The sequence below is a fragment of the Myxine glutinosa genome, chromosome 12 (genome assembly GCF_964187855.1).
Source record: "Myxine glutinosa chromosome 12, kmMyxGlut1.1, whole genome shotgun sequence".
Lineage (NCBI taxonomy): Eukaryota > Metazoa > Chordata > Myxini > Myxiniformes > Myxinidae > Myxine > Myxine glutinosa.
This window is the reverse complement of record NC_136272.1, coordinates 48,211,746-48,237,161: the sequence shown is the minus strand read 5'-3', so window position 1 is coordinate 48,237,161 and position 25,416 is coordinate 48,211,746. Positions and strand designations below refer to the sequence as shown.

At 47.0% G+C, this 25,416-nt stretch overlaps 1 protein-coding gene across 4 annotated transcripts; it reads right to left on the bottom strand.

The window, feature by feature from the left end:
• Positions 1-4,740: 4,740 nt before the first annotated feature.
• LOC137437831 (G protein-coupled receptor 137Ba) lies at positions 4,741-23,956 on the bottom strand. 4 transcript variants are annotated; one of them, XM_068132493.2, is made up of 7 exons: positions 23,456-23,956; positions 12,109-12,158; positions 11,372-11,609; positions 8,801-8,962; positions 8,578-8,703; positions 6,481-6,605; positions 4,741-6,062 (listed from the first exon to the last, which is right to left on the bottom strand). In XM_068132493.2, exons 1-7 carry the CDS (start codon positions 23,822-23,824, stop codon positions 5,882-5,884), a joined length of 1,251 nt encoding a protein of 416 aa, XP_067988594.1. In that variant the 5' UTR covers positions 23,825-23,956; the 3' UTR covers positions 4,741-5,881. The 4 variants fall into 4 exon arrangements, with proteins under 4 accessions (XP_067988594.1, XP_067988595.1, XP_067988596.1 ...); XM_068132494.2 differs by having other exon boundaries at positions 8,801-8,947; XM_068132495.2 differs by having other exon boundaries at positions 11,498-11,609; positions 23,456-23,944.
• Between the last annotated feature and the right edge of the window lie 1,460 nt (positions 23,957-25,416).

The window sequence follows — 25,416 nt, the reverse complement described above, 5'->3', positions numbered from 1 at the left end:
CGTGCCATTGAAACACTCTCCCTTGCTTAACCCCGTTTACTCAAATAGCACGAGTGCAACATACATTTTGCGTAGCTCACTATAGTGCAGCATTTCCACTGCATGTGTAGTTCATCCCACATACGTTAGATGGCAGCACCTCTCAGATCAGAATTCTTGTGACATTTCCAAAATGGCAGCCTTCATGTAAATATAGAAGCATGGACGTAATGGCAGGTTGTAAAGTGTAATGGTAAAGGGATGGCTGGACGGCTGTGGGTGGACAGATGCTTTGGTTCATGCAGATTCCTACTTAGAAACTACTGGTGGACTTTGAAACCCCATGTGCTGCGAGAAAGGAGAATTGCCCTCAATTTAAATACTAATGCCTGATGCTGGAGTTTCAACTACTCATTTTTACATTTCTTTTTATTCATTCTCATTCTTGCTTTTTCTTTTCCTTTATCTCTTTAGTTCTCTTTCATTATCTATCTGTCAAGGGAGAAGTGAATTCTTGTAGAAATTACAAATTGCTTCGTTCCGACAATACGTCCAAACCCTAAAGAGCAAAATCCAACTGACTCGAGCAAAATCTGCGCCGTTTTCAAAGTTGTACGTTGGTTGCCAGAACTTCTTGATTACTTCAATACAGTTGCTGCACGGTTACCGAATGTCCAGATGTAATCAGCAATTCTTCTGGATGGAGCTGCAGTTGTGCAGATGCTCAAGCCCATTGGAGTGCGCACCTTTGAACAGTATGCGGTTGATACAATCAAGCCGTACTTAATGTCGCGGCTCCTGATCGCTGAACTACATTATATCGTGTGGGACCCCGACGTGGCAGTTAGCCTCAAGTCTGGAATCAGAGAGAAATGTGGAAAAGGCAAACGTAGATGTGTTGGTCCATCTGCTGCAGTCCTAAAGTCCTAAAAAAACTGGAAAGACTTCCTGAGGGTTGATGAAAACAAGCACGAGTTGTTTTCTTATTTGTCGCAGTGTTGTGCTGGCTGTAATACTGATTACACGCAGCAAATAGATTGTAGCGACCGATGGGGAGGAAGTCGTTGTGTCACCGTCACCTGAAGATGTGGCTTCACATACATGGACCATGCTCACACAAGGAAGCAGACATGCGATTGTTCATCCATGTTGCTGATGCTGCAATTATAGGCCACAGGAAAATCCTGATCCACACAGTGGATACAGATGTAGTTGTACTTGTAATTTTGGAAACACAAAAACTGGAAATCGAAGAACTATGGCTGGAGTTCAGCACGTTGAAACATCGGAGATAAATTGTAACTCATACAATATATCGCGCCCTTGGTGTCATCAGAGCAAAGTCCCTTCCATTCTTGCATGCCTTTACTGGCTGTGATACACTCAGCTTTTCGTGGGCATGGAAACGTAGGTGCATGGGTATACCTGGAACATCTTCCCAGGTGCAACATCATTCTTTGAAAAAATGAGCGCCTGATCATCCATCGACATTTGATTGAAGCCACTGGAAAGGTTTGGAATCGTTTTGTATGATAGAAAAAGCACATGCACATCGGTCAATATGGTGCGGAAGTATCTTTTTACCAAGAAGGTGGCAGTCTTTCCATGGATCGCCCTATCATAAGTAACACCCAACCAGCGCATTATTTGGGCTGCATATCAAGGTGGTCATGTTTGGGATATCAAGCACTATGCTAATGCAATGGAGAATGTGAACGCTCCTGAATCAAGCAAAATGCCTCTGGATATGACCGATGCTCCAGTTGTACAATTTGATAAATGTATGAAATCAAATATAACCCTGCCCGCATCAAGCACAGAAATCGCTAAAGTAACTAGAGAGTTCATAGAACTCCTTACCCCGTGCAGTCTTGACAATAAAATTACATGGGCGGAGTCTGTAAATAGAAAATTTGATTGGTCGAAATTATTTAAAATGCGATAATATTTTGTCCAAGTACTGCTGAACGGAACGTTTTTGAAAGGGCCAAAAAGGTGATTTGTGGTCTACAGTGTTCAATTATTTGATTCAATTGAAATAAAATAGCAATTTTAAAAGTTGTGGAATTTTTTTTTTCCCCGAAGTTTACCACTGTTGATGCAGTATCTTATACACCACCTTATTTAACACATTACAAACTCCCAATGCTGTTGTTTTGTGTCCTTTATGACGTCCTTAAAAACAGTAAGTTTCCTGTTTGGAATCATTTTAAATTTTGTTTGACTGTCAGACACGCAGACAGAATAAAAACATTCTCACTTCTCTACCCTTGTGCAATCGGGGCAAATTCAGAGCCAAAGTACTGCTAAATCTACAGGTTCGTTTTCCGATTCATGTTCCGACTTGTGTTCAAAATATAACTCAATTGAATTCAAGTTCAAATTAACATTCAATTAATAACAATTCAAAATATAACGTTCAATTGAAATCAAGTTGTTCCTCGATCACAAACTGAGGTTTGTGGACAGACAGACAAAATAGACCAATCGCATAACCCCGTTTTTCGCTTGAAGCTGTTACGGATTCGTCACTTCCGCTGTTGTGGTTTTCATCCACTTGAAATATTTCTGATTCTATGTACTATTATTGTCTTCAAAAGGTTAATTTTTTCATGAACTGCTTGCAAAAGATAAAAGCGTTAATGTTAAAAAGAGACAGGAAGCCGGATCGGGAGCCGGAAGACGAGGAAGAAGAAGAAGGCGAAGGCGTGGCGAGTGAAGTCGGACAAGAAGCGAGTAGCTTCCAGCTTCGTAGCGAGCGTTGTCGAACGAAAGTCGCGAGTGAACTTTGAGTTTCCTTGGAAGGAGTTCCTGCGATAGGTGTTATCGCTGGGGAATGGAAAAACCTGCGTGGTCAGGTTTGGGCGTTGCGATTCCGAAGAATCCTCGCCGGGTCGTGTCGACTCAAGTACTTAAGTGTCGACTCAAGAGCCGTCGGCCATTTTGACCCTCGTGCTTTGTTCATCAAAAGGTCTTGGCTACGCGTCAGTTTTTCACCATCCTGTCGTCTGTCGGGGATGTGTGTGCACAACGCTGAGTTTGGAGATTAAGTTGCGGTTTGCCTGCTGAACAGTGAATGTTCATATCTGGAGGGCCTTTGGGATTTCCCATTCCGCCGCGAGTTTGCCTTTGGACAACGTGCCTTTTTGCGTCGCTTCGACCACTTATGCCTGAGAGCTGCTTCGGCGGTGCGACTGCCCTTGCCATCCGCACGGGATTCTGGTCTTGATTGGACATTGTTCTAGCGATCGCTGGAGCGAGTCAACTTCGTCTTGAGGATGGGTATATAGAGACATTGGGGAAGGTTTTTCCACTCACCTGGAACTCCGTGAGTTATCCTATGCTAGTGATGGTACCATCCTAAGATGTATTGAGTGTACTTTTGTTTGCTATTTGTTGTACCGTTATTCTTGTGTGATTTTTAATACAATATTGGTTTGTTGATAATCATTGGTGTGGTTTCACTATTGATTTCTGACACAGATTAACATATTTTTCTGCCGTGGCTCCTCTCGGGGCTCGGAGGTACATCGTGACCAGGGGGTCGGGGAGGAGCACGTAACAACGTGCGCAGGGTAACACCAATTTAAGTGTTGCTCACCCAAACTAGAACGGCACTCAGTAGAGAGCATACCTCCGCCAAGTGAACAGTTTACGTTTTGTATCCCAGAGAAGACAAGACAGAAAATCACAATACAGAATCACATTTAATCAAAATCACCCGTCCACAACTTCTTGAGATATCCTGCTATATATCGTTTTTGGCCCAATCTCCCAATGGTGAAGAATCACTTTAAAAATTATACTAGCCGGATCCGGCTCTGGATCTTCACCAAAATTGAATCGATTCTTCCTAGTCACACACACAACATGTCCACCAAGTTTCGTCCAAATCCATCTACAACCTTTTGAGATATCCTGTTATATGTTGGTTTTAGCCCTAGCTCTCAATGGTGAAGAATCACTTAAAATTTATTCAATTCTCATATCTGAATCCATATTCAGATCTTCACCAAAATCGAATCGATTAGAATCTTCACCAAAATCAAAGAAACAGACAGGGGTGAAAACATAATCTCCATCCACCATTGGGGCAAAGCAGTCGGATTTCATGCCACATTCCACTTCAGCAGGTAATGTGGAGGTGCACTCTTGCTGAGCAGTGTTTCACTGCCAAGACCAAACAACAAAAAATAATTTATGGCTGTAGCATTCTTAAAGTGCAGGGTGGCCTGAAAGTCTCTTTACCCCATGCAAAACTTCTCGCACCGGATCCTTCCCCTCTGTTCGCCCCCACCATGGTATGTGGCAACACTGACTCAGGAGAACGATACAGCGCATACAAATACAATGACTGATTAATTATTGTAAGTACTGCACAATAAAACCTGTACATTAAAAGAGTTTAAGGAATGCTTCACTGGGGAGGGGTAAAGTGACTTTCAGGCCACCCTGTATAAACCATTGTTTGAGAGGGTTAATAGAAAAATATAGAATTGAAAAAGTTGTCATAAAAAAAATTATCACCGTGCTTATGATAAAACAAAACTTTGGTTGAGGAGATCACTTTGGTTCACACAATGGTAAGATTTCATATCCCGCTCGAGTGTCACAAAGAATGACAACTGGCTAGACGGCACCCGAGCAACAACCCAACAAGTGTCCGCTAGCACTCTGTAAACCTGCGTGGAGTTCTGGAATCAACATCTCTTTGACAGAAAGATTTCTTTGACGGAGTTCCGCATTAAAACGCACAGAGCACAAGTTTGTGATAATGTTTATTGCTGAGAATTGGAATTAATCGCAGTAATCGTCACACAAACACATCATATGATTAATTTCCGTTAAACATCCTGAGCGCTTGTGCAAAGGCGAGACTACGAGAAATCGAAAAGCGATATCCAATCGTGTCCAGTCCTTCCCTCTGGATGCAAATCAGGACTAATCAATCACTCGTTCAGTGCTTTTTAAAATATATATTTTCCAAAAATACCTGTAACGTTATTGGAAGATAAATTGTGCAGTAATCTCTTACGAGTTGCCATCTGTGGGAGGAATGCAAATCCTTCATTGCTATGAATCAGTCTGTTTTGTACAGCAGGTTGAGGGGATCTGAAAACAGTATGTTTCCGGAATAAAGTGCAACAAATAAAAGAATCACATTTGGCAGAAACTACAGTATACGGGAACATAGTTGAGTAAAGACGTGCTTTTGAATTATAATATTGCATCTGGCTGGTGATTGCTCATGCTGACTCAACGAAGCGCCTCCCTGCTCCCTCATTTTTTATTTTTTATTTAGTTGATGGGAAAGTAAACATCTCGCCATAGAATCGATGGTGAGAGCCTCAAGAGCACTTTAAAAAAAAAGAAAGAGGAAGAATCCCATGAAAACATTAATATCAAATGGTTAAGAACTAGTCAACAATGGTAAAAATTTGCAATCAAGTAATTACATTAAAACGTTCATTGTCGGACAACGAGAAGAAGGTAGAATAAATAAAAAGGGAAAAAAATAAAAGCAACAAATAAAATAAAGCGACGGTGCATCAAGTCAGTGCAAATAACAACGTGGCACGTAGCGAGACCCCTGATTGGCCGGGCCCAGATTACAAACACCTTTTTGGTGTGCACCACATAGTCCCTGCGATTCTGATGGCAGGAAATGGAATGTAGGTTAAAAGTAGCAAGCATAGTGAATTAAAATTTTTAAAATCAAAATTCAGAATTGCTCCAAAGATATCCAAGGACGTGCTCGATGGTGAGCATGGGAATTTTTTAAAACAACTTAAACAAGTTGACAAGATGGTGACCACATAATTGGCCAGAAACATCAATCAGTCTAACAGCCGAGTTTCTATCCCAGACTTGCAAGGTCTCAGCAATGGTGGTGGACCAGGCCTCAAGAGCATGGAGTGATGAAAGGTGAGTCACGTGGAAAACGTGATGCGATACTGGGATCCGAAAGGGCTGGAGATGAGGCTGGTTGGACCGGCGTCGGTAGGCCTGTGGTCCTGTAGCTGCTGGGGTGGTTTAAGGACCCATAATAGCTGGTAGCCTGGGAGTAAGCTCCACTGGATAAGCTGAAAAAGTGGTGGCAATACAAGCTGGTTCAACGTCGATATCCAAATGCACCCAATCAGCAATTCCCAGCATCATCTTGGCATCATTTGTCCCATTCACAATCTCTACCCTCACCGTAATCAATCTCTGTAGGCACCACATTCATCTGAAGCAGATAACCTTTAAATGAGGATCGTAGGGAGACGATCCCGACAGAATGGCAAAATGTAACAAGAGATGATCACAAGAAGCAGTGTGTGACAAGAAGCAGTGTGTGAGACCCCCGATCGCTCATTTCAAGAAGGCCGAGGCAAGTTACCAGTGATTATATTGATACCACCCCCCCCCCCCCCTTCCTTCCCCCCCCCCCCCCCCCGAGGATTGAATCCAAAGCTTTGGCAAAGCACGGCAAGGGCACAGCAGCAACAACACACTCACCTCGCCCTTTCACAGTACAAGCTGCCAGTCCTGCTGAGATCATCATCGCTATCATAACGCCGTGGGTTGTCAAAGAAATAAACACGAGAGCCATAACCTTGAGCGCTGATCACCCCGGAAACGATCTGGTGTGTTGAATTAGGGAAAAGAACTACGGTTAGGAAATACTACAATACACACTACTGCAAATATGGTACATTGCCCATTATGCTTGCCATTGTTGACCGACAGTGCCAGGGTTTAATTCAGTTTATTTATTTGTTGTGACAAAAGAAAAACCAAAATGGCTCTCAAGATTACAACACCTCAAACATGTGCTACTCTCTCTGATATACAGTCACGTGAAAAAGTAAGTACACCCCATGTAAAGTTTTGACTTTTTCAACATATAGCTATTTGATCTTCATTTCAACAATATTGATAGATAAAGGTGATATAATATAACAAATATCATGAAACATTTACATTTTGTAGTCCATTGTATAATTTAAATAAACATAAATGCAAATATTGCATGTGGAAAAAGTAAGTACACCCCTACATTTATCACTACTTAAAATACCTAAAATTAGAATCCGGTGCACCAGCTCAGGTGCAAATGATTAGAACATCGTTAGAGAGGATCTTGGAGGAACCTGTCTTATTTAAACCTCAGACATTTAGTTTGTTTGACTGTTGTTGAAGTGTGCGGCGTCACCATGCCGAGATCAAAAGAGCTCTCTGAGGCCTTCAGAAAGAAGGTTATAGATGCCTACGAGTCTGGGAAGGGATTTAAAAAGATCTACAAACAATTTAAAATCAATCATTCGACTGTCCGGAAGATCATCTACAAGTGGAGAAGATTCCAAACAACTGCCAACTTGTTCAAGCCAGGCCGCCCCAGCAAGTTCAGCCCGAGAGCAGACCGCAACATGCTGAAAGAAGTCTCGAAGAACCCCCGAATGTCATCACGGGACATACAGGTAGCTCTTGCCACTGTTGATGTCAAAGTGCACGAGTCTACCATTAGAAAGAGGCTACACAAATTTGATCTACATGGGAGGTGTGCCAGGAGGAAACCTTTGCTGTCCAGAAAGAACATCAGGGCAAGACTAAAGTTTGCCAATGAACAACTAAGCAAAGACCAGCACTTCTGGAGCAATGTGCTCTGGACAGATGAGTCAAAGGTTGAGCTATTTGGCCACAGTACCAGAAGACATGTTTGGCGAAAACCCAAGACAGCATTTGACCACAAGAACCTGATACCAACTGTAAAGTATGGTGGTGGAAATATTATGGTTTGGGGCAGCTTTGCTGCATCAGGGCCTGGGCAGCTCACCATCATAGAATCCACTATGAATTATTAATTGTACCAGAGGGTGCTTGAGGATAATGTGAGGCCATCTGTCAGAAAGTTGAAGCTCAACCGAAGGTGGACCTTGCAGCATGACAATGACCCTAAACATACCAGTAAATCCACCAAGGAATGGCTGAAAAGAAAGAAATGGAGGGTTCTGAAATGGCCACGTCAAAGCCCGGATCTAAATCCCATCGAGATGTTGTGGGGGGATTTGAAACGAGCTGTGCATGCAAGAAACCCCTCAAACATCGCACAGCTGAAAGAATTCTGCATGGAGGAGTGGGCAAAAATCTCTCCCAGTCGATGTCAGAGACTGGTAGACAGTTATAAGAAACGCCTACTTGAGGTTGTTTCTGCCAAAGGAGGCAATACCACCTAATAGTGCCAAGGGTGTACTTACTTTTTCCACATGCGAAATTTGCATTTATGTTTGTTTAAATTATACAATGGACTACAAAATGTAAATGTTTCATGATATTTGTTGTATTATATCACCTTTATCTCTCAATATTGTTGAAATGAAGATCAAATAGCTGTATGTTGAAATATGTTGAAAAAGTCAAAACTTTACATGGGGTGTACTTACTTTTCACGTGACTGCAGCTGCCAGATTTATCAGTTTCCTCTCCTGGTAACTATACCACCCACACCTCTCTCTGGACTCTACCTTAACACGAGCTCTTCTTGTCCCTCCCCCAACCTATTCGCTATATTCAGTAGTGGTGGAAGTGCAGTGGAAGGCTCGTTAGACTATTTACCGCACTCTGGTCCGGTCGTTGCACACGGAACAGAATCACCATCAAAGAGGTGGGCAGCAGCTCCCAGATGATCAGAATGATGCCAAACACCACGTAGCCCTTGTCTGTGAGATCTTTTAGATCGGCCTGCAGTTTGGCAACAACAACTTTACTTATAGACAGTGGTTAGTAAATTTCTTTCTTAATGTCAAAACGCCAGTCTTTGACGGTGGACATTGCTGACCTGGTCTGACACATTGTACCAGTCACAGTTGAAGGCGTTCGGATCACTTTTATTCTTGACAAGCACCAGAAGGTTGTAGCAGGCACGGGATGCATAAAGAAGGGTAATGGCTGTACCCACAGCCACAGCTTGGCACACTGTGGTTCCCTGCAGCATGGAATCCTTTCTCAGGCGGGGTACAAAAGTACAATATTGTATATACGGCTCGCTAATATTTGACACAAGCAAAAGTACCCATCCCCAGTGACGGGAGAAGTTTAAGTTAATCTAATCCTGGTGTTGGGCTAGCGGCTAGGGTGCCGGCTTAGGATCCTAGGATCCTGGGTTTGAATCCCGGTCGATCGCTGAATTAACGCCAGGGGGGTTGACTCAGCCTGTCATCCTTCCGAGGTCGACTAATTGAGTACCAGTTCACTGGTAATTCCCTGTTTATCGTTAAAGGCGGCAAAAAGGGTTGGCGTCAGGAAGGGCATCCGGCCGTAAAACATTGCTTCAAAAAGGGGACAAAAACAACAACAACCACGGTTCCCGAAAAAGGCCAACCCCCGCTTTGCGGGGAAAAATGGCCTCTAAAGGTGGTTATTTATATATATATTTTTTATCAATTTACATTACTTCATGGATTTTAGAAAGGTTAATTGTCTTGTCCTCTTGGTTTCACTCAGAGCCAAAGCACTGAGCTACTTGTACCGCCCACCGCAAAATGGCGATGCAACGCACGGAGGGCCGGAGGCGAAGGTTCGATTTGTCTAAAAATAGGGCAAAATGTCCTTGTGAAATAAAATTTGGCATCAACATTATTTATGCCTGTTCTCTTCTCATTACCTCTGCCACCAAAGGTGGATGGAGGTTATGTTTCACCCCTGTCTGTTTGTTACTTGCGAGAATCCAAGATTTTTCAAGTATAATAGTTGGTCTTGTGAGTTATGCTGTTTGTCCGTCTGTTCCCTACAGGTCACAATTTTCAACCGATCTTCACGAAACTTCACCAAATGGCAGAGTTGTTTATAAGCAAGAAGCCTATTGTTTTTGGGGTCAAAAGGTCAATAGGTCAACATAGGCCAAAAATTCAACATAGGCAAATTTATGAAATCCTCAATTTTAATTCAATTAACTTGAAATTTGAAGAGGATTTGCATATGAATATGAATGAATGATCGTTTTAAGGCCGTTTTCCCCGCTATAGCGGGGGTTAGCCTTGCGGGCCCCATGACAATCATGGTTCCCTGTTTGAGGCAATCTTTTATTTGGCCGGATGCCCTTCCTGACGCCAATGTTCCTGCATATCTGGTCACTAAATTCAACCACCAATTATATTAAGGTCAACATAGGCCAAATTTCTAAAATCCTCAATTTTCATCCGATTGACTTTGAAATTTGAAGAGGATTTGCATATCTGGTCACTGAATGCAACCACCAATTATATTTTAGGACAACATAGGCCAAAAGGTCAACATTGGCCTAATTTCTAAAATTCTCAATTTTCATCTGATTGACTTTAAATTCTAAGAGGATTTGCATATCTGGACACTGAATTCAACCACCAAGTATTTTTGAGGTCAACATAGGCCAAAATGTCAACATAGGCCAAATTTCAAAAATTCTCAATTTTCATCTGATTGATTTGAAATTTTAAGAGGATTTACATACCAGGTCACTTAATTCAACCACCAATTATTTTTGAGGTCATCAAGGCCAACAACTTATTTTAGGGACTTCGCAAGTATTGTGCTATGCATGACATATTTATAGTTTGTTTGTCTGTGAACAAAATATCTCAAAAGGCTGTCCATGGATTCAGACGATATTTGGCAGAGAGGTAGTGTATGTGACAAGGATAAAATGATTAGATTTTGGTGAAGATCCGGATTCGGCTAGTATAATTTTTTTTAGTGATTCTTCACCATTGGGAGATTGGGCCAAAAATGACAAAGCAGGATATCTCAAAAAGTTGTGGATGGATTTGGACGAAACTTGGTGGAGAGGTTGTGTGTGTGTGTGACAAGGACGAATCGTTTCGATTTTGGTGAAGATCTGAATAAGGATTCGGATACGAGAATTTTTTAATTTTCAAGTGATTCTTCACCATTGAAGGATCGGGCGAAAAGCGATATATAACATGATATTTTAAAAAGTTATGGACGAGTTACGACTAAACTAGGTGGATGAGTTGGTTAAGTGACAAGAACAAGCATATTCGATTTTGGTTCAGGTCCCAAACCAGATCTGGCCTATCATTGGGATACAAAACAAACTGTTCAGCCTGGCGGAGGTATGCTCTCTATCGAGTGCTGTTCTAGTTTCAAAAGTGAATGTTGCGCTTTTCAAATGCAGCGACCGTAAACTGGAGACAGTTGAACGCACGGACAGACCCCACAGCCCCCGCATGCAAGATTCCACTTCTTACGATTCAACTTGGTTGACCAAAGACCTGCTTATCTGAATATATTGTTATTTGCAAATAACTTTTATCAATTACAAGAGATAGAGGAAGACTAGATAGACACGATGAAAAACAAAGACAATGGTTCAAGACCTCTAAATTGCACGACAGGACAAAAATCAGCAGACCCTGGTGTATAGGTAGACACTGGCAGAAGGCAGCTTCGCCATCCGGTACATGCTCAGGGTGAGGGACGTGGCACAGGCGACAAACAGAAGGTCATTTATAAGAACACGGATCACTCGGATCAGCACCAGGCTGCGATGGGTGGTGTAGGGCAGGGTCAGCTGCACCAATAAGGCGCACGACAGGTTCACGGACAGGAAGACGAGGCTGGCGAGGAAAAGTGCTCCACGCAACAGCAGCCTGATGTGGTACGCAGGCAAGAGAGCATCACTTTACATATTTGCCAGCAGGGATTTGTAATATAATAATCGATTTTTTTTGTTGTTGTTGCAAATACCAAGTTGATGAAGATTTTAGAACAGCATTAAATCAGGAAAAATAAATACCATAGCGATTTGCAAACTGCACCACCACAACACAAACGTGCCTTTTAAAGGTAGAGAACAATTAGACACAAGGGACCACATGACTCAATTCCAAGAAATTAAGGGACAAAGTCTGATAATTGTACAGATTATGCAGATAAAGGGGAAATGCACCCATCCCAACAATGAGAAACCATGCGAGAACAAGAAATAAATTAAATAAATAACTCGATACATGCAATACAACAAGTACGACTCTGCACGTAATGTCATTGTTAAATGAAAGCTGGTCCATAATCGGTTACAGAATCCCACCGCAAGTCGTTCAGATTATATACACCAAGCAAATACAAACAAGGTCAACAAATACGTACTTGTATTTGTCCTGTTCGGACAAATTTCTGGCTCTTGCTCTGATAACAACCTGTACGAAGAGGTGAACAAACAAGGGTTACTTATTTTTAAACAAAAACAAGAAATCCACAACGCATGGTGGATTGTGTAGGTAAATGAGCGCAAACAACAACCTCAAACAGCTAAATGAAGGAGACTAATAACAAGATTCCCCAAGAGCCTCTCTACATTGGCATCAACAAAATGAACAGCACAATCAACGAAATGTCCAGATACGTGCCACTCGAGAGGTAGATGTGGTCCTTAGCGAAAAGCAAGGTTATGCACTCGGTTGCGTATGTACGTGCGTACATGTGGTGTACGTGCGTGTCTGCATTTTAAAAATTCATTTTATCAGCAACCGTTGGTCTAATTGACACAAAATTTTACCATAGGAGTGCCTCTGCCTGTATAATATTTTTTATTCATAATTATCACATCATAGGTCATGTGGTACGGATGCCATCTTGGAAAAAAACGTTACACCTCTATATCTCAGAAACAGCTCAATGGAAAAAATTGAAACAAACCTCATTGTGAAGTACTCCCCATAGGGAATAAGATATGTTAATGATGATGTCATTGGTGCCTTAATTATGAATTCATAATTCGACAGGGACAACGCTTAGTCTGATCAGTTTAAAATGTATTGAGCGTGATCTACGCAACAATTATATTAGAGAATATACATTCATGATGTAATCTCTCACGTGGTCTGGCAGCCATATTGGATTTAAAAAAAAAATTTTAAACCTTCAAAAACAGAACAGTTGGCTCGCACCAAGTTGACTGCGCAGGGTAAGTATTCTATGAATACCAGCTAGTTTAGATAGGTGCAGTCTTCTTTGTTAGTATGCAGCACAACGCTGCGGAGTAGAATCTGATAGCTGATGGCACCCCTGTGCTGCTGAGACAGTGCTCCCCTGCTGGTTAAGGCAGGATTCTGCAATTTGTTCATTGTACTGGCAATAGATGGCCTACTCATCGAAGGATACCATGGGATCTTTAACATCCATCAACGAATGCCGGCAGATGGGACTCCAGCTTAACGTCCATCCGAGGGACAGAACACACATTGATATATCACCCTGCCTGTGAAACACCGGGATGACAGTATAGAGCTGGGTCCGGATTCAAACCCAGGATAGACAAATTAGAGGTAAGTGTGCGTACCTCTAGGCAATCCTGTCAGCCTAAAGGTGCAGTAAGTAACCATGAATAACACAAGGGGGTATAAAAGCTTAAAAGGGATTCAGATAGGTACCTGGATGCATTGGAGATAGAGGGGTAGAGGGGTATGGGGATATTGGCTTGTGTTTGTAATAATCGGGTCAGCCAGACAGGACACCGGGTCAGCCTGCTATGGAAGGACAAACTAAAGCAATCGTCACCCATTTGGTCAGCAGTGTCCGAGTGTTCCTAGGCGGTGTCTGTGCTGTCGTGTCCGTGCCGCGTCACGACATATTTCTTCTGGAGTAATATAACCGATTTATCAATTAATACAAAATTCCTGATAAACCGTTAGTTGAATGGAAAAACAAAACGTACCAATCTGCAGTGAACATGCGACCGGCGTTTTCATTTTCACTACCAACACCACCATCTTCACCAACACCATATTCGTATGAATCGCTCGCACAAGGCTCAAAACGATACGGCTCCACAATTCCCCCAAAAGAGATTCCATCACTAATTTTGTCACGAATAGTTTCTTCAAAATCCCACTGATCAGTTTCAACATATTGAGAACCTCAATAAGACGAAGAGTTGCTATAGTGTAGCAGCATAGCAAACCTGTTGTGCATTTTGTGATACAAGCACCAAATTTGGTACACTAGTAGACTATCATATTATGAAAAGATCTGGATATTGGGCCATCTCAGATTCAGAGATTTGATTTTTGCAAGATTTCGATTCGATTGGGATCGAAGAGAACACCTTCTTCGTCTTCTGTACAGTGAAGTTGCCAGCCCTGAATTCTCTGGCTACATCTGGGTGCTTCATTGGGAGTGCAACCGTGTCCCTCAGGTGAACAGGGACCCACCTGGCATAGTGTGTGTGGTCTAAGGCATGGAACCATGGGACCAGTTCCGTCAGGGCATCAAGGTACGTCGTGAATGAAGCCTGCCGCAGAGAACGCACGTAGACCAGTACCAACATCTCTAGTTCCAGCACAGTTGCCCAGTACTGAAAGTTGGGAATGTCTTCTCCTCTCTGGTGACACCAGTCTTCGAACTCAGGCAGGTCTTCTGCATCATCAGCATATGTCATACAGTGGCGTTCATACGCACGGTGTTGCAGGATGTGCAGTGCCGCTGCAGTGATTTGATGAGCTCTTCTTATGCGGGTGACGTGGGCAGCTCGTAGGAAGGAGTCGGCCGTCCCTGGCGTTGCAATCTCAGCTTGCAAAATCTGCAAATCTTGCAAAAATCAAATCTCTGAATCTGAGATGGCCCAATATCCAGATCTTTTCATAATATGATAGTCTACTAGTGTGCCAAATTTGGTGCTTGTATCACAAAATGCACAATTCTTTTGAATATTTGGGCTAAGCCGCCCCACTACTAATGACAGTGGAATAAGTATTTGAATCTGAGCATGATATTGTGGAGCTATGCTCGCACGATAAAGCCGGACAAAATGGACGACACCAGGAACGAAGTTTCACTGAGCTATTTATTCTAGCTCAACTCGAAAGAACTCAAAAGCACTGAATAGCCCGTTAACACAGGCGGCAATTTATATCAAAAGTTCACCACACAAAAGCCACGCCTCTCAGGCGGGGCGTGGTACGCAAATAAGTCAGCCACGCCTCTCAACGGGGCGTGGTATGCAAATCGAGAGTCCGCCCAGGCAAGGCAAGTCCGGGCGAGTCCGGGCAAGTAACCGCCCGCCGGTTACGTCATCGGCTGGTGCAAGGTGATTGTGTCATGCTTCCGGTAACCGCTACATGCGCCCCCCCAGAATTAACTTGCACCGGGAGAGTCAGTTTGAGGGGGGTCTTGATGACCCGGCCGAAACGACCCCTGGCGATTCGTGTGGGGGTGGTAGGTGGCGTGGCGGTGGATGGTCGGGCGGGGGGGCTTGGTTGACGGGGGACGGCCCCGTCGTGGAGGAAGGGCCAACCGTGGAGGTTGGTCGAGGTCCAAATGGGCCGGCTGGAGGCGGTGCACGGAGATGCGGTCCGGTTTGCCGCCGATGTCAATGATGAACGACTTGTTGTCCCTCTTCAGGACCCAGAAAGGTCCATCGTACGGCGGCCGGAGCGGTCCCCGGTGTGCGTCGTTCCGGATAAAAACGTACTCCGCAGTGCGAAGTGCTGGGGGGACGTGGGGTTGGGGGCAGCCGTGGTGGGACGTGGGCACGGGGGCAAATCTCCTGGCGGCCTCCTGGAGGACCGAGCGTTGGCGAGCCGCGGACCAGGGGCCGGTGGCGTCAGGGATGAACTCGCCCGGCACGAGCAGTGGCTGGCCATAGACCAGCTCGGCGGTGGAAGCCTGGAAGTCTTCTTTAGGGGCCGTTCGGAGGCCCAATAGGACCCACGGGAGCCTGTCGGCCCAACCGTCGTCCTGGAGGCTGGCCCTGAGAGCGGCCTTCATCGAACAGCAAAACCGCTCGCACAAGCTGTTGGCTTGGGGGTGGTAGGCCGTGGTGCAGTGTAGCTTGACCCCCAAGGCCTGGGCGACCGCACCCCAAAGCTTGGAGGCGAATTGCAGGCCTCTGTCGGAGGAGATGTCCGAGGGGGCACTGAAACGGGCAATCCAGGTGCCAATGAAGGCCTGCGCCACGTCGGCGGATGTTGTTGATGCCAGCGGGACGGCCTCTGGCCACCTGGTGGTCCTGTCTACCTTCGTGAGGAGGTGGGTTAAGCTCCCCGAGGAGGGAAGGGGTCCCACCAGGTCCACATTGACGTGGTCGAAGCGCCGCGCGGGCACGTCGAATGGTGCCAACGGGGCCTGGGTGTGCCGATGGACCTTCGCGCGCTGGCAGGCGACACAGGCGTTGGCCCAGTCGCGGACGTCCTTACGGAGCCCGTGCCAGACGAACTTTGCTGCCACGAGCTTCTGCGACGCTTTCCGGCCCGGGTGGGAAAGGCCGTGGAGGGTGTCAAAAATGTGCCGCTGCCATCTGGTGGGCACGATGGGGCGAGGTTGGCCCAGGGAAACGTCGCACAGGATAACTGTGCCTGTGTCCTCGAAGGGGACGTCGGCCAACCGCAGGCCTGTATCCGCTGTCCGGAGGGCTTGCACCGTGGGGTCGGCGGTCTGGTCGGCCGCCATGTGGGCGAAGTCCACACCGAGGTGGACGGCGTTAGCGCCGGGCCGGGAGAGGCAATCGGCCACAGCGTTGTCCTTGCCGCGACGTGCCGGATGTCCGTCGTAAATTCGGACACGGCGGAGAGGTGGCGCTGCTGGCGGACCGACCACGGCTCTGCAACCTTGGCCATGGCGAAGACCAGGGGTTTGTGGTCCACAAACGCCGTGAACGGGCGGCCCTCTAAAAGATGGCGGAAGTGGCGAACGGCCAGGTAAAGGCCGAGGAGCTCGCAGTCGAAAGCGCCATACTTGCGCTCGTTAGGGCGAAGCTGCCGGCTGAAGAAGGCCAGCGGTTGCCAAGCCCCGTTCACCCACTGTTCATGCACGGCGCCCACCGCGTAGTCGGAAGCATCCGTGGTGAGGGCGATGGGTGCGTCGAGCGCCGGGTGCGCCAGCATGGTCCCGTTGGCGAGGGCCAGCTTAGATCCCGTGAACGCCTCGTCCATCTCTTTGGTCCAGGCGGTCGTGCTTGGCCGGCTTGCCCCGGAGGGCTTCGTACAGGGGGCGCATGAGTTGGGCAGCGCGAGGCACGAACCGGTGGTAGAAATTTACCATCCCCAAAAATTCCTGTAGGGCCATGATGGAGCGGGGGCGCGGGAAACCTGTAACTGCCACCACCTTGGTAGGCAGCGGGACGGCCCCGCGCTTCGTGATGCGGTGCCCCAGGAAGTCGATGGCCGTTACGCCAAACTGGCATTTCGCCGGGTTGATGATGAGGCCGTGCTGGCCGAGGCGCTCAAAAAGCGTGCGCAGGTGGATGAGGTGCTCCGCCCGAGAAGTGCTGACGATGAGAATGTCGTCCAAGTAGACGAAAAGGAAGGTGAGGTCGCGCAGCACGCTGTGCATCAGCCGCTGGAAGGCCTGGGCCACGTTCTTAAGGCCATACGGCATGCGAAGAAACTCGAAGAGGCCAAAAGGTGTAATTACCACCGTCTTCGGCAGACGGGTACCTGGTGGTAGCCCCGAATGAGGTCGACCTTGGAAAAGATCACCCGCCCCGCCAAACGGGCGGAAAAGTCCTGTATGTGTGGTATCGGGTACCGGTCGGGGGTGGTGGCGTCGTTGAGGCGGCGGTAATCGCCGCATGGTCGCCATCCGCCACCCGGTTTGGGCACGATGTGCAGGGGCGAGGCCCACGCGCTATTCGAGCGCCGCACAATGCCCAATCGCTCCAGCGCGTCGAATTCCGCCTTCGCCACGGCGAGTTTGGTCGGGTCGAGGCGACGAGCCCTGGCGTAGACCGGTGGACCTGTGGTCGGGATGTGGTGTTAGACGCCGTGTTTGACGGCGACGGCCGAAAACGTCGGCTGCGTGAGGGTGGGAAACTCGGCGAGCAGGCGGGTGAAATCGTCCGCGGCCGGGAGCGCGCAGGCTAGCTTAGGTTGGTGCGGAGCCGCTCAATGAGCAAGCGAGCGAGCTGAAGGTCTCCGCGTTGATGAGCCGACGCCGTTTGACGTCCACCAAAAGCCCATGCGCGCACAGAAAATCTGCACCCAGCAAGGCCATGGGCACGTTCGCCGTGATGAAGTCCCACCTGAAGCGCTGGTCCCCGAAGCAGAATGCGACGCTGCGCGAACCGAAGGTGCGGATGGAGGAGCCGTTTGCGGCGACCAAGGCGGGGCCGCAAAGCGCGGCCTGTTTATCCTGCACCGAGGCGGGTATCACGCTCAGCTGAGCGCCGGTGTCGCACAAAAACGCCGCCCGGACGCTGTGTCCGTAATAAACAGAAGGCTGCCTGAATGGCCGACGCTCATGGCAGGCAGCGAGCGCCGGCCTGGTCGTTTCCTGACCTGCCGAAAGTGCACGGTGGGCGGCACGTTCTGGCCTTCTGCCCGAACCTGGCGTGGTAGTAGCACATGGTCCGCTCTGGTGGAGGCTCCGGCGGTCATGTCGGGTTCGGTCGACGGGGCGTCGCGGCGGCCACTGCCACCAGTGGCTCTAACTCGGCCGGTGGTGGCACCGGTCATGGCGCGGGCATTGCCTCGGTCAGCCCAGGGTTCCAGGCGGCCGCTCCGACGTGTCACCTGGCCGAGAAAAATTTATCGGCCTCCTTGGCCAGGGCGCGAGGGTCCGTGATGGGCGAATTAGCCAAAGCTAATCGTACCTGCCCGGGTAGCTGCCGGAGGAACAGCTCGCGGAAGAGGAAATCTGGGCTGTGGTCACCGAGTAGAGCAAGCATGTGGTCCATGCGTTCGGATGGACGGGCCTCACCCAGCTCCGGGAGGGCGAGCAGTTGTCACGCGCGTTCGGTCTCCGTGAGTCCAAATGCACCGAGGAGTAGGCCTTTGAGCGCGCCATATTTGTCGGCGTTCGGCGGGTTCTGGAGGAAGCTCAGGACCCGGGCAGCAGTGGACGCGTTGAGCGCGGAGACCACATGGTGGTCGCGCGTCATGTCCTCCGTAATATTCCGCAGGGCGAATTGAGAATCCGCTTGGGCGAACCAGACGGCTGCGTGCGATTCCCAAAAGCCAGGGAGCTTCAAAGCTACAGGTGACTCCATCACCATGTTCTTGAAAAGGGGTCACCAATTGTGGAGCTATGCTCGCACGATAAAGCCGGACAAAATGGACGACACCAGGAACGAAGTTTCACTGAGCTGTTTATTTTAGCTCAACTCGAAAGAACTCAAAAGCACTGAATATCCCGTTAACACGGGCGGCAATTTATATCAAAAGTTCACCACACAAATGCCACGCCTCTCAGGCGGGGCGTGGTATGCAAATAAGTCAGCCACGCCTCTCAACGGGGCGTGGTATGTAAATCGAGAGTCCGCCCGGGCAAGGCAAGTCCGGACACGTCCGGGCGAGTCCGGGCAAGTAGCCGCCCGCCGGTTACGTCATCGGCCGGTGCAAGGTGATTGTGTCATGCTTCCGGTAACCGCTACAATATACACTGTTTCTTGATGTAAACCGCCATTTGGATCAAAGTGGGTCCATCGTGTGACGTCGCTGGCGAAATCCAAAATCCATTTCTAAATCTAAGATCCAAATCTAAAATCCAACCAAATCGACACTTTAGGGCTTGTTTTCGACACTATACATAATCACACAATGACACAGCAATGGAGGGTAAGAAGCTGAAGGTTGATTGAGAACCATCAGTTCAACAAGGAGAGCGAGGAGAAATTCTTCTTCGTGGAGCATAATGGCCCAGTACGACAATGTCATGGGTGACGCGTGAAAGAAGAAGATATCACAACTGAAGAAGACCCTCCAGAATCAACAATAGTTATTCAAGAAGTTGACAAGTGATGCAAAATTAAGAGCATCATAACCAAGGAGGTGAAGCTGTTTTCCAATGGTGAATGCATCAAAGAGTGCAACGAGGTAAGTTTGTGGAAACGTGAGAAGAAGGACCTGGTGGAGAAACGTACCTCGAGTGACAGTACTGTTACCCCCCACATGTTGAATCACTGGCCGAAGAAGTTCACCTGCAGCTCAAGAACACGATCGCTGGATGACGGCACTTTTCTCTTGCTCTGGATAGCAGAAAGGACATCACTAATGTTGAACATCTTGCGATCTACATCCGAGGTGTGGACAAGGACATAAAGGTCACCGAGGAGATGTTGGGGTTGCGTGCCATTTATGGCAGTGCAAAGGGTGAGGGGCGTGTTCAGGGAATTCCTTGCTGCAATCCATGCTGCTGGGTTGGTGCCTGAAAAGCTTTTTCGTACAGCTACTGATGGTACCCCAAAAATGCATGGTCCATGCAACGGGTTCCGGGTCTATGTGGAAAGATGGCTTGAGAGCTCTGAGCTGCCCACAATGAAATGGTGCCATTTCATTATTTACCAGAATGAATGAATGATCGTTTTAAGGCCATTTTCCCCGCGAGAGCAGGGGTTAGCCTTGCGGGTCCCATGACAATCATGGTTCCCTGTTTGAGGCAATGTTTTTATGGCCAGATGCCCTTCCTGGCACCAACTCTTCATCGCCTCTTACGATGCGCAGGGATACGGTGTACCTATTCTAAACCGGGGTACACACCGGGATCATTCATCCCAGCAAGCTGGTACTCAATTTGCCAACCTCGGAAGGATGGCAGGCTGAGTCAACCCCCCTGGTGTTAATTTAGCGATCGACCGGGATTCGAACCCAGGATCCTAGGATCCCAAGCCGGCACCCTAACCGCTAAGCCAACACCAGGGTATGTGGAAAGATGGCTTGAGAGCTCTGAGCTGCCCACAATGAAATGGTGCCATTTCATGATTTACCAGGAGGCGCCACATTGAATTGTACATTAAGTATGCCAAGAACAAATACCACTCCTGCCACACAGACCCTCATCTTGAACAGTCTCCACCTGGGGTCACTCTTGGTTCGGGCCCTGCGGTAACAAGATCATGGATGAGCAAGAGCAACTGCACTGCTCAGATACACCACACAACCCTGACCATTCATAGTTTGCCTTGCTATAATTATAATACAGTATTTTGATAAACTATTTGTTTTATTCGTTCCCACTAATGAAGGTTGGCACATCATCATGTCGTGGAGGCCAGATGACGAGGTGGCATAGTGACTGTTAGGGTACTGTTGCCCATCAATTTTATTCAGTTGTTACTGTAATACTCAAACTTAATGACCCTAATTGCCCGAGATAAGAATGTTAGTGGGTATGGGGAGCAAATAGATAAACTTTAACACAATAACATTTTAAAAGGGTGGTGTCCACAGAATGTAGTTTAAAATTCTGTGGATAACCACCCCTTTTGCTCGTTTAAAATGTCTTTGGTTGTGTGGCCTACGAGGTGCAAAGGAATCTTGGTTTTGGTCCAAGATCAAAAATTGTTCAGGACCTCTGTCCTAAAGGCTCATTCGTTCACCGCTGTTATGTCTGAGCACGTGGCATGTGTAGAGCCTTGCAGCTCTGAAAACACCATAAAACTTGAGAAGATCTTTTTTTTTCCTTTTTTTTTCCCCTTTTTTTTTGTATACCGAATCGAGGCTCGTGAAAGAACTAACATTTACTTCACAAACAAATCAACCAGACAAACAAAATATATAAAAATAGGGAGCGGAAGACAAGATGGGGAGAGATGGGGAAGCACACAAACACTTGAGAGCACACAACATTTGAGAGCAGGGAGATGTGTGGGAGGGAGAGGGCTTGGGGGGAGGAGGCGTGGGAAGGGGGGGGGGGGGGGAGAAGTATAAAACACAAGGACACCAAGGACTTCCAGGACAGAAGTTGGTATTTCAAAAAAGTGGAATTGGGGTGAAATTAGCGGGGGTAGAAAAGATCAAGGTTTTGGATGGGGGAAGATAGGAGATGGTGGTGAACAGCTGTTTTAAAGACCTGGAGGGTGGAGTGGGATTGAAGAGAGTGAGGGAGTTTGTTCCAGAGGCGGGAGTAAAGAGGAATGAAGGAGTGAAGGAGTGAAGGTGAGCAGAGAGTCTTGATTTTGGCAGTTTAACCATAAGAGGGTTGCAGGCAGATCTTGTGCGACCTGTAGGAATATTTGTGGGACAGAGCCCAGAGAGAGCTGGGGGGGGGGGGGGGGCAAGGCCAGAGAGGAGTCGGTAGAAGACGGAAAGACCACCATCCTGCCTGCGGTGAGTGAGTGAGAGGCCCTTGGAGTTAGCTTCATCGCGGGAGATTCCAATGATTCTGAATGCTTTTGTTTCAACAGCGTGAAGACGAGCTAGGTGTGAGGCAGGAGCACCAGCCCAGAGGGGAGAGCAGTATTCCATTGAGCTGCGGATGAAAGCCTTGTATGTGGTGAGGAGCTCAGGTGTGCCAAGGAAGGACTTCGCACGACGGAGGATGCCCAGTCGGCGACTGGCTTTGGAGGCCAGATTTGAAATGTGGTTTTCCCAGGAAAGATCATGGCAGATAGTGAGACCCAAAAGCTTGAGTGACAGAACTTCTTGGAGAGGATTATTCAGAAAGTGGATGGGAGGGTTGTCCAATGTCCAGTCGGTCTTTTTGGAGAGACATCGTAAGAGTGTGAGATTTATCAGGATTGAAAGACATGTTCCACTTGTTTGCCCAGTCTGCGATTTTGTCCAAGTCTGCAGAGAGTGAGGAGGCTGCAGACTGCCGATCTGAGGGATGAGGAATGGAGCGACAGAGAGTAGAGTCATCAGCAAAGAGATAGAGAGGATTTTCAAGAGAGTCAGAGAGATCATTGATGAAGACGAGAAAAAGCACAGGGCCCAGAACACTACCTTGGGGAACTCCAGCCTGAACAGGAAGAGGAGATGAGAGAAACCCTTCTCCATATTCAGCGAAGCGAAGGGTGATATTTTGAGAGACCTGCGGTGTGTTCCTGACGCACCAATGCCAAGTGATGCCAAGTGAATGCGACGCGACAATGTCAAGTGCGCGACGAGGTATTACATATGCAGTTCAGTCACATGTTATGTTAGTGTTAATTCATGGGCAAAAATAATAATGATAAGAGAATCGTGCGCGTTGTGTGCATGTCGATTCAGTCCCGCGCTACGACAGTGGTAATTCACGGGCAAAAAAGTGTAAAATAATTATATAAAAGGGGTCACTGTTGATGACGTCATTGATTTTAATTGAATACTTTTATTCCTTTATTAAATAATTTTCGAAAATGTGATGCATATGACGTCATTAAGTAATTGAATACTGCTATTCCGCTACGTGGTGTAAAATAATTTTCTTTGTGGGAGTCCGGAGGGAGGGGTGCAGTGGGAGGCGGGGTAGGGCGGGGAGGGGAAAGTGGAGGTGGAAGGCGTGGGAGGAGGCGAGGGGAGGGTTTGGAGGAGGGGAGGGGGGGTTTGGAGGAGGGGAAGGGGGGGTTGGAGGAAGGGAGGAGGGTTGGAGTAACCTGCGTTGCCTGGCAACGCCGGTACCTTTGCAAGTCAAAGATAAACGAATGAATAAAAGTGGTGTGACAGGTCCGACCAAAAGGTCAAACTAAAATCTCTCCATCACACTGTTGATCCCCTCTTGCTCTATTCGACCCTCATCGACCCCTCCCTCACTCCCATCTCCACAATGACAATGACGTCATTACGCCAACACCACCACATACCTGTGAGAAGTAGAGGTGCAGGAGGCACAGAGTGAGGAACTGGAGGCACACAGGCAAGCAATACAGGAACCAGTAGGTGAAGGGTTCCAGGGTGTTTGCAAGCTCGCAGTTTTTGAAGTAAAATGAGAAGAGGGTGGCTCTGAGGCCGGCCCACGTCAGGCACAGGAACAGGAACACCGTCTGGAAGCCGAAGCGCTTGTAACGATAGCACAGGACGAGCCAGAGCTGTCCGTATACATAAAGGAACAGGAGGGAGTATAGGAAGGTGAACACGACAGTCAGAGCAAACTCCACCGAAGGTTTTACCGACGGTTTCAAAGGTCTGGGAGAGAGACCCGGGTCTGCCATGGCTGAAAATGGAATGTCCATGGAGAGACCCTGATGAATCCCGCGGTAGTCGTGTCCAGCACCACCTCACAATTCAGCGCGTATGTTGATTTTCACTTTTCTCTTTCCGTCATGTTCAATCTCCAGTCTCCACCTCTCGCACTCCAAATGATCGACGCACAAACAACATTCTCAAAAATGAATACAAATACAATTTAATCAATTAGTGCGGCGGAGAGTGAGGGTTGGGATTAAATTATAATGACCACATCAAAGCATGCACGGGGAAAAAAAACTATCGGCACTTACACCGTCATGGCCATCATGAAGTGCATTAAATATGGGGGCCCCAAACAAATTCGCTCTGGTTCATCTAAGGGGGTGATTAATCAATGTCTGTGCCGTCCCTCGGATAGACGGTAAGCTGGGGCTCCGGTCTGCCGGCACTAGTTGGTAGACATTAAAGATCCCATGGTGTCATTCGCGAAGATTAGGTGAGCCATCGCCGGTACCTTACATTTACAATACATTTACAAATTCCTACTCGAACCTCTAGAGGGCACTGCATCAGCAAATAATGCGATCTACGGGCTACACGCGACAGCCACGTGCCACATACAAAAGAATAATATCATATATTCTGATATAATACATAGACAATTAGAAAGCATCTGAAAATGCAAAGCCCGTCAGCGTCCGTTTGTATTCAGACGCCTTCTTCTTCCTCTATAATCAAAATAACGAAAACTTTTTTTTTTAAACACGAAATGAAAATTTATGATTTCATGCAGCCATGACCTTTGAGCTTTAGATCTAAAAAAAAAAAATCAGCCTTTAGCTTTTGATTGGTGAATCAATTCAGTGACCCAATATTAAAATTCTTAAAATTTCAGGTCGATTGGACGAAAATAGACGATTTTTGAAATTCCCGCCGAACAAAAAACGACTCCTGCGAACAATTGACGACGCTTCCGAACCCCCGCGCATGTTTGGCGAACTTTTGGAGCCTAAAATACGAATGTTGAACTTTGCCATTTTTTCGACATTCGCATCCTTCGCGAACCGTTCGCGTGTCCCGTGAAAACCCACCTTTAGTCGCCTCTTACGATGCGCAGGGATACATATATAAAGATACATATATAAAACATATATAAAGATACATATTAATACATATATAAAGTATATAACACTTAGAGTATAATTCAGTAATCTTTATAATACTCATACAAGAGCCCAAACTTTGGAAACATTCCTTGATATACAAACGTCAAAAGACCCTTCTTCATGTTAATCCTGTCATTCTTAGACGATGGTCAAAAACTCAAAAAGGTGTTCACAACTCAAAACAGCAATACAGGTCAACCATGGTCAGCAGAGACCTCAGGGCAGAGGCAATTAGCATCATGAGAAGAAGATCAACTGACTGATCGAAGTACTGCACATACTAACACTACCTCCTAATTTTCCAGTTTTTCCTCATTGGCGTTTCCTTCTCCGTAGTTGCGGGATTTGTGTCCTCTTTTTGTCATTTCCATCCTGATCCATTCACGTGCTCGCTCTTCCATGAGCCTCGACTATGTATAAAATAATAAATAAATAAAGAGAAGCCTCACTATAATTCATGGACCGAGTGC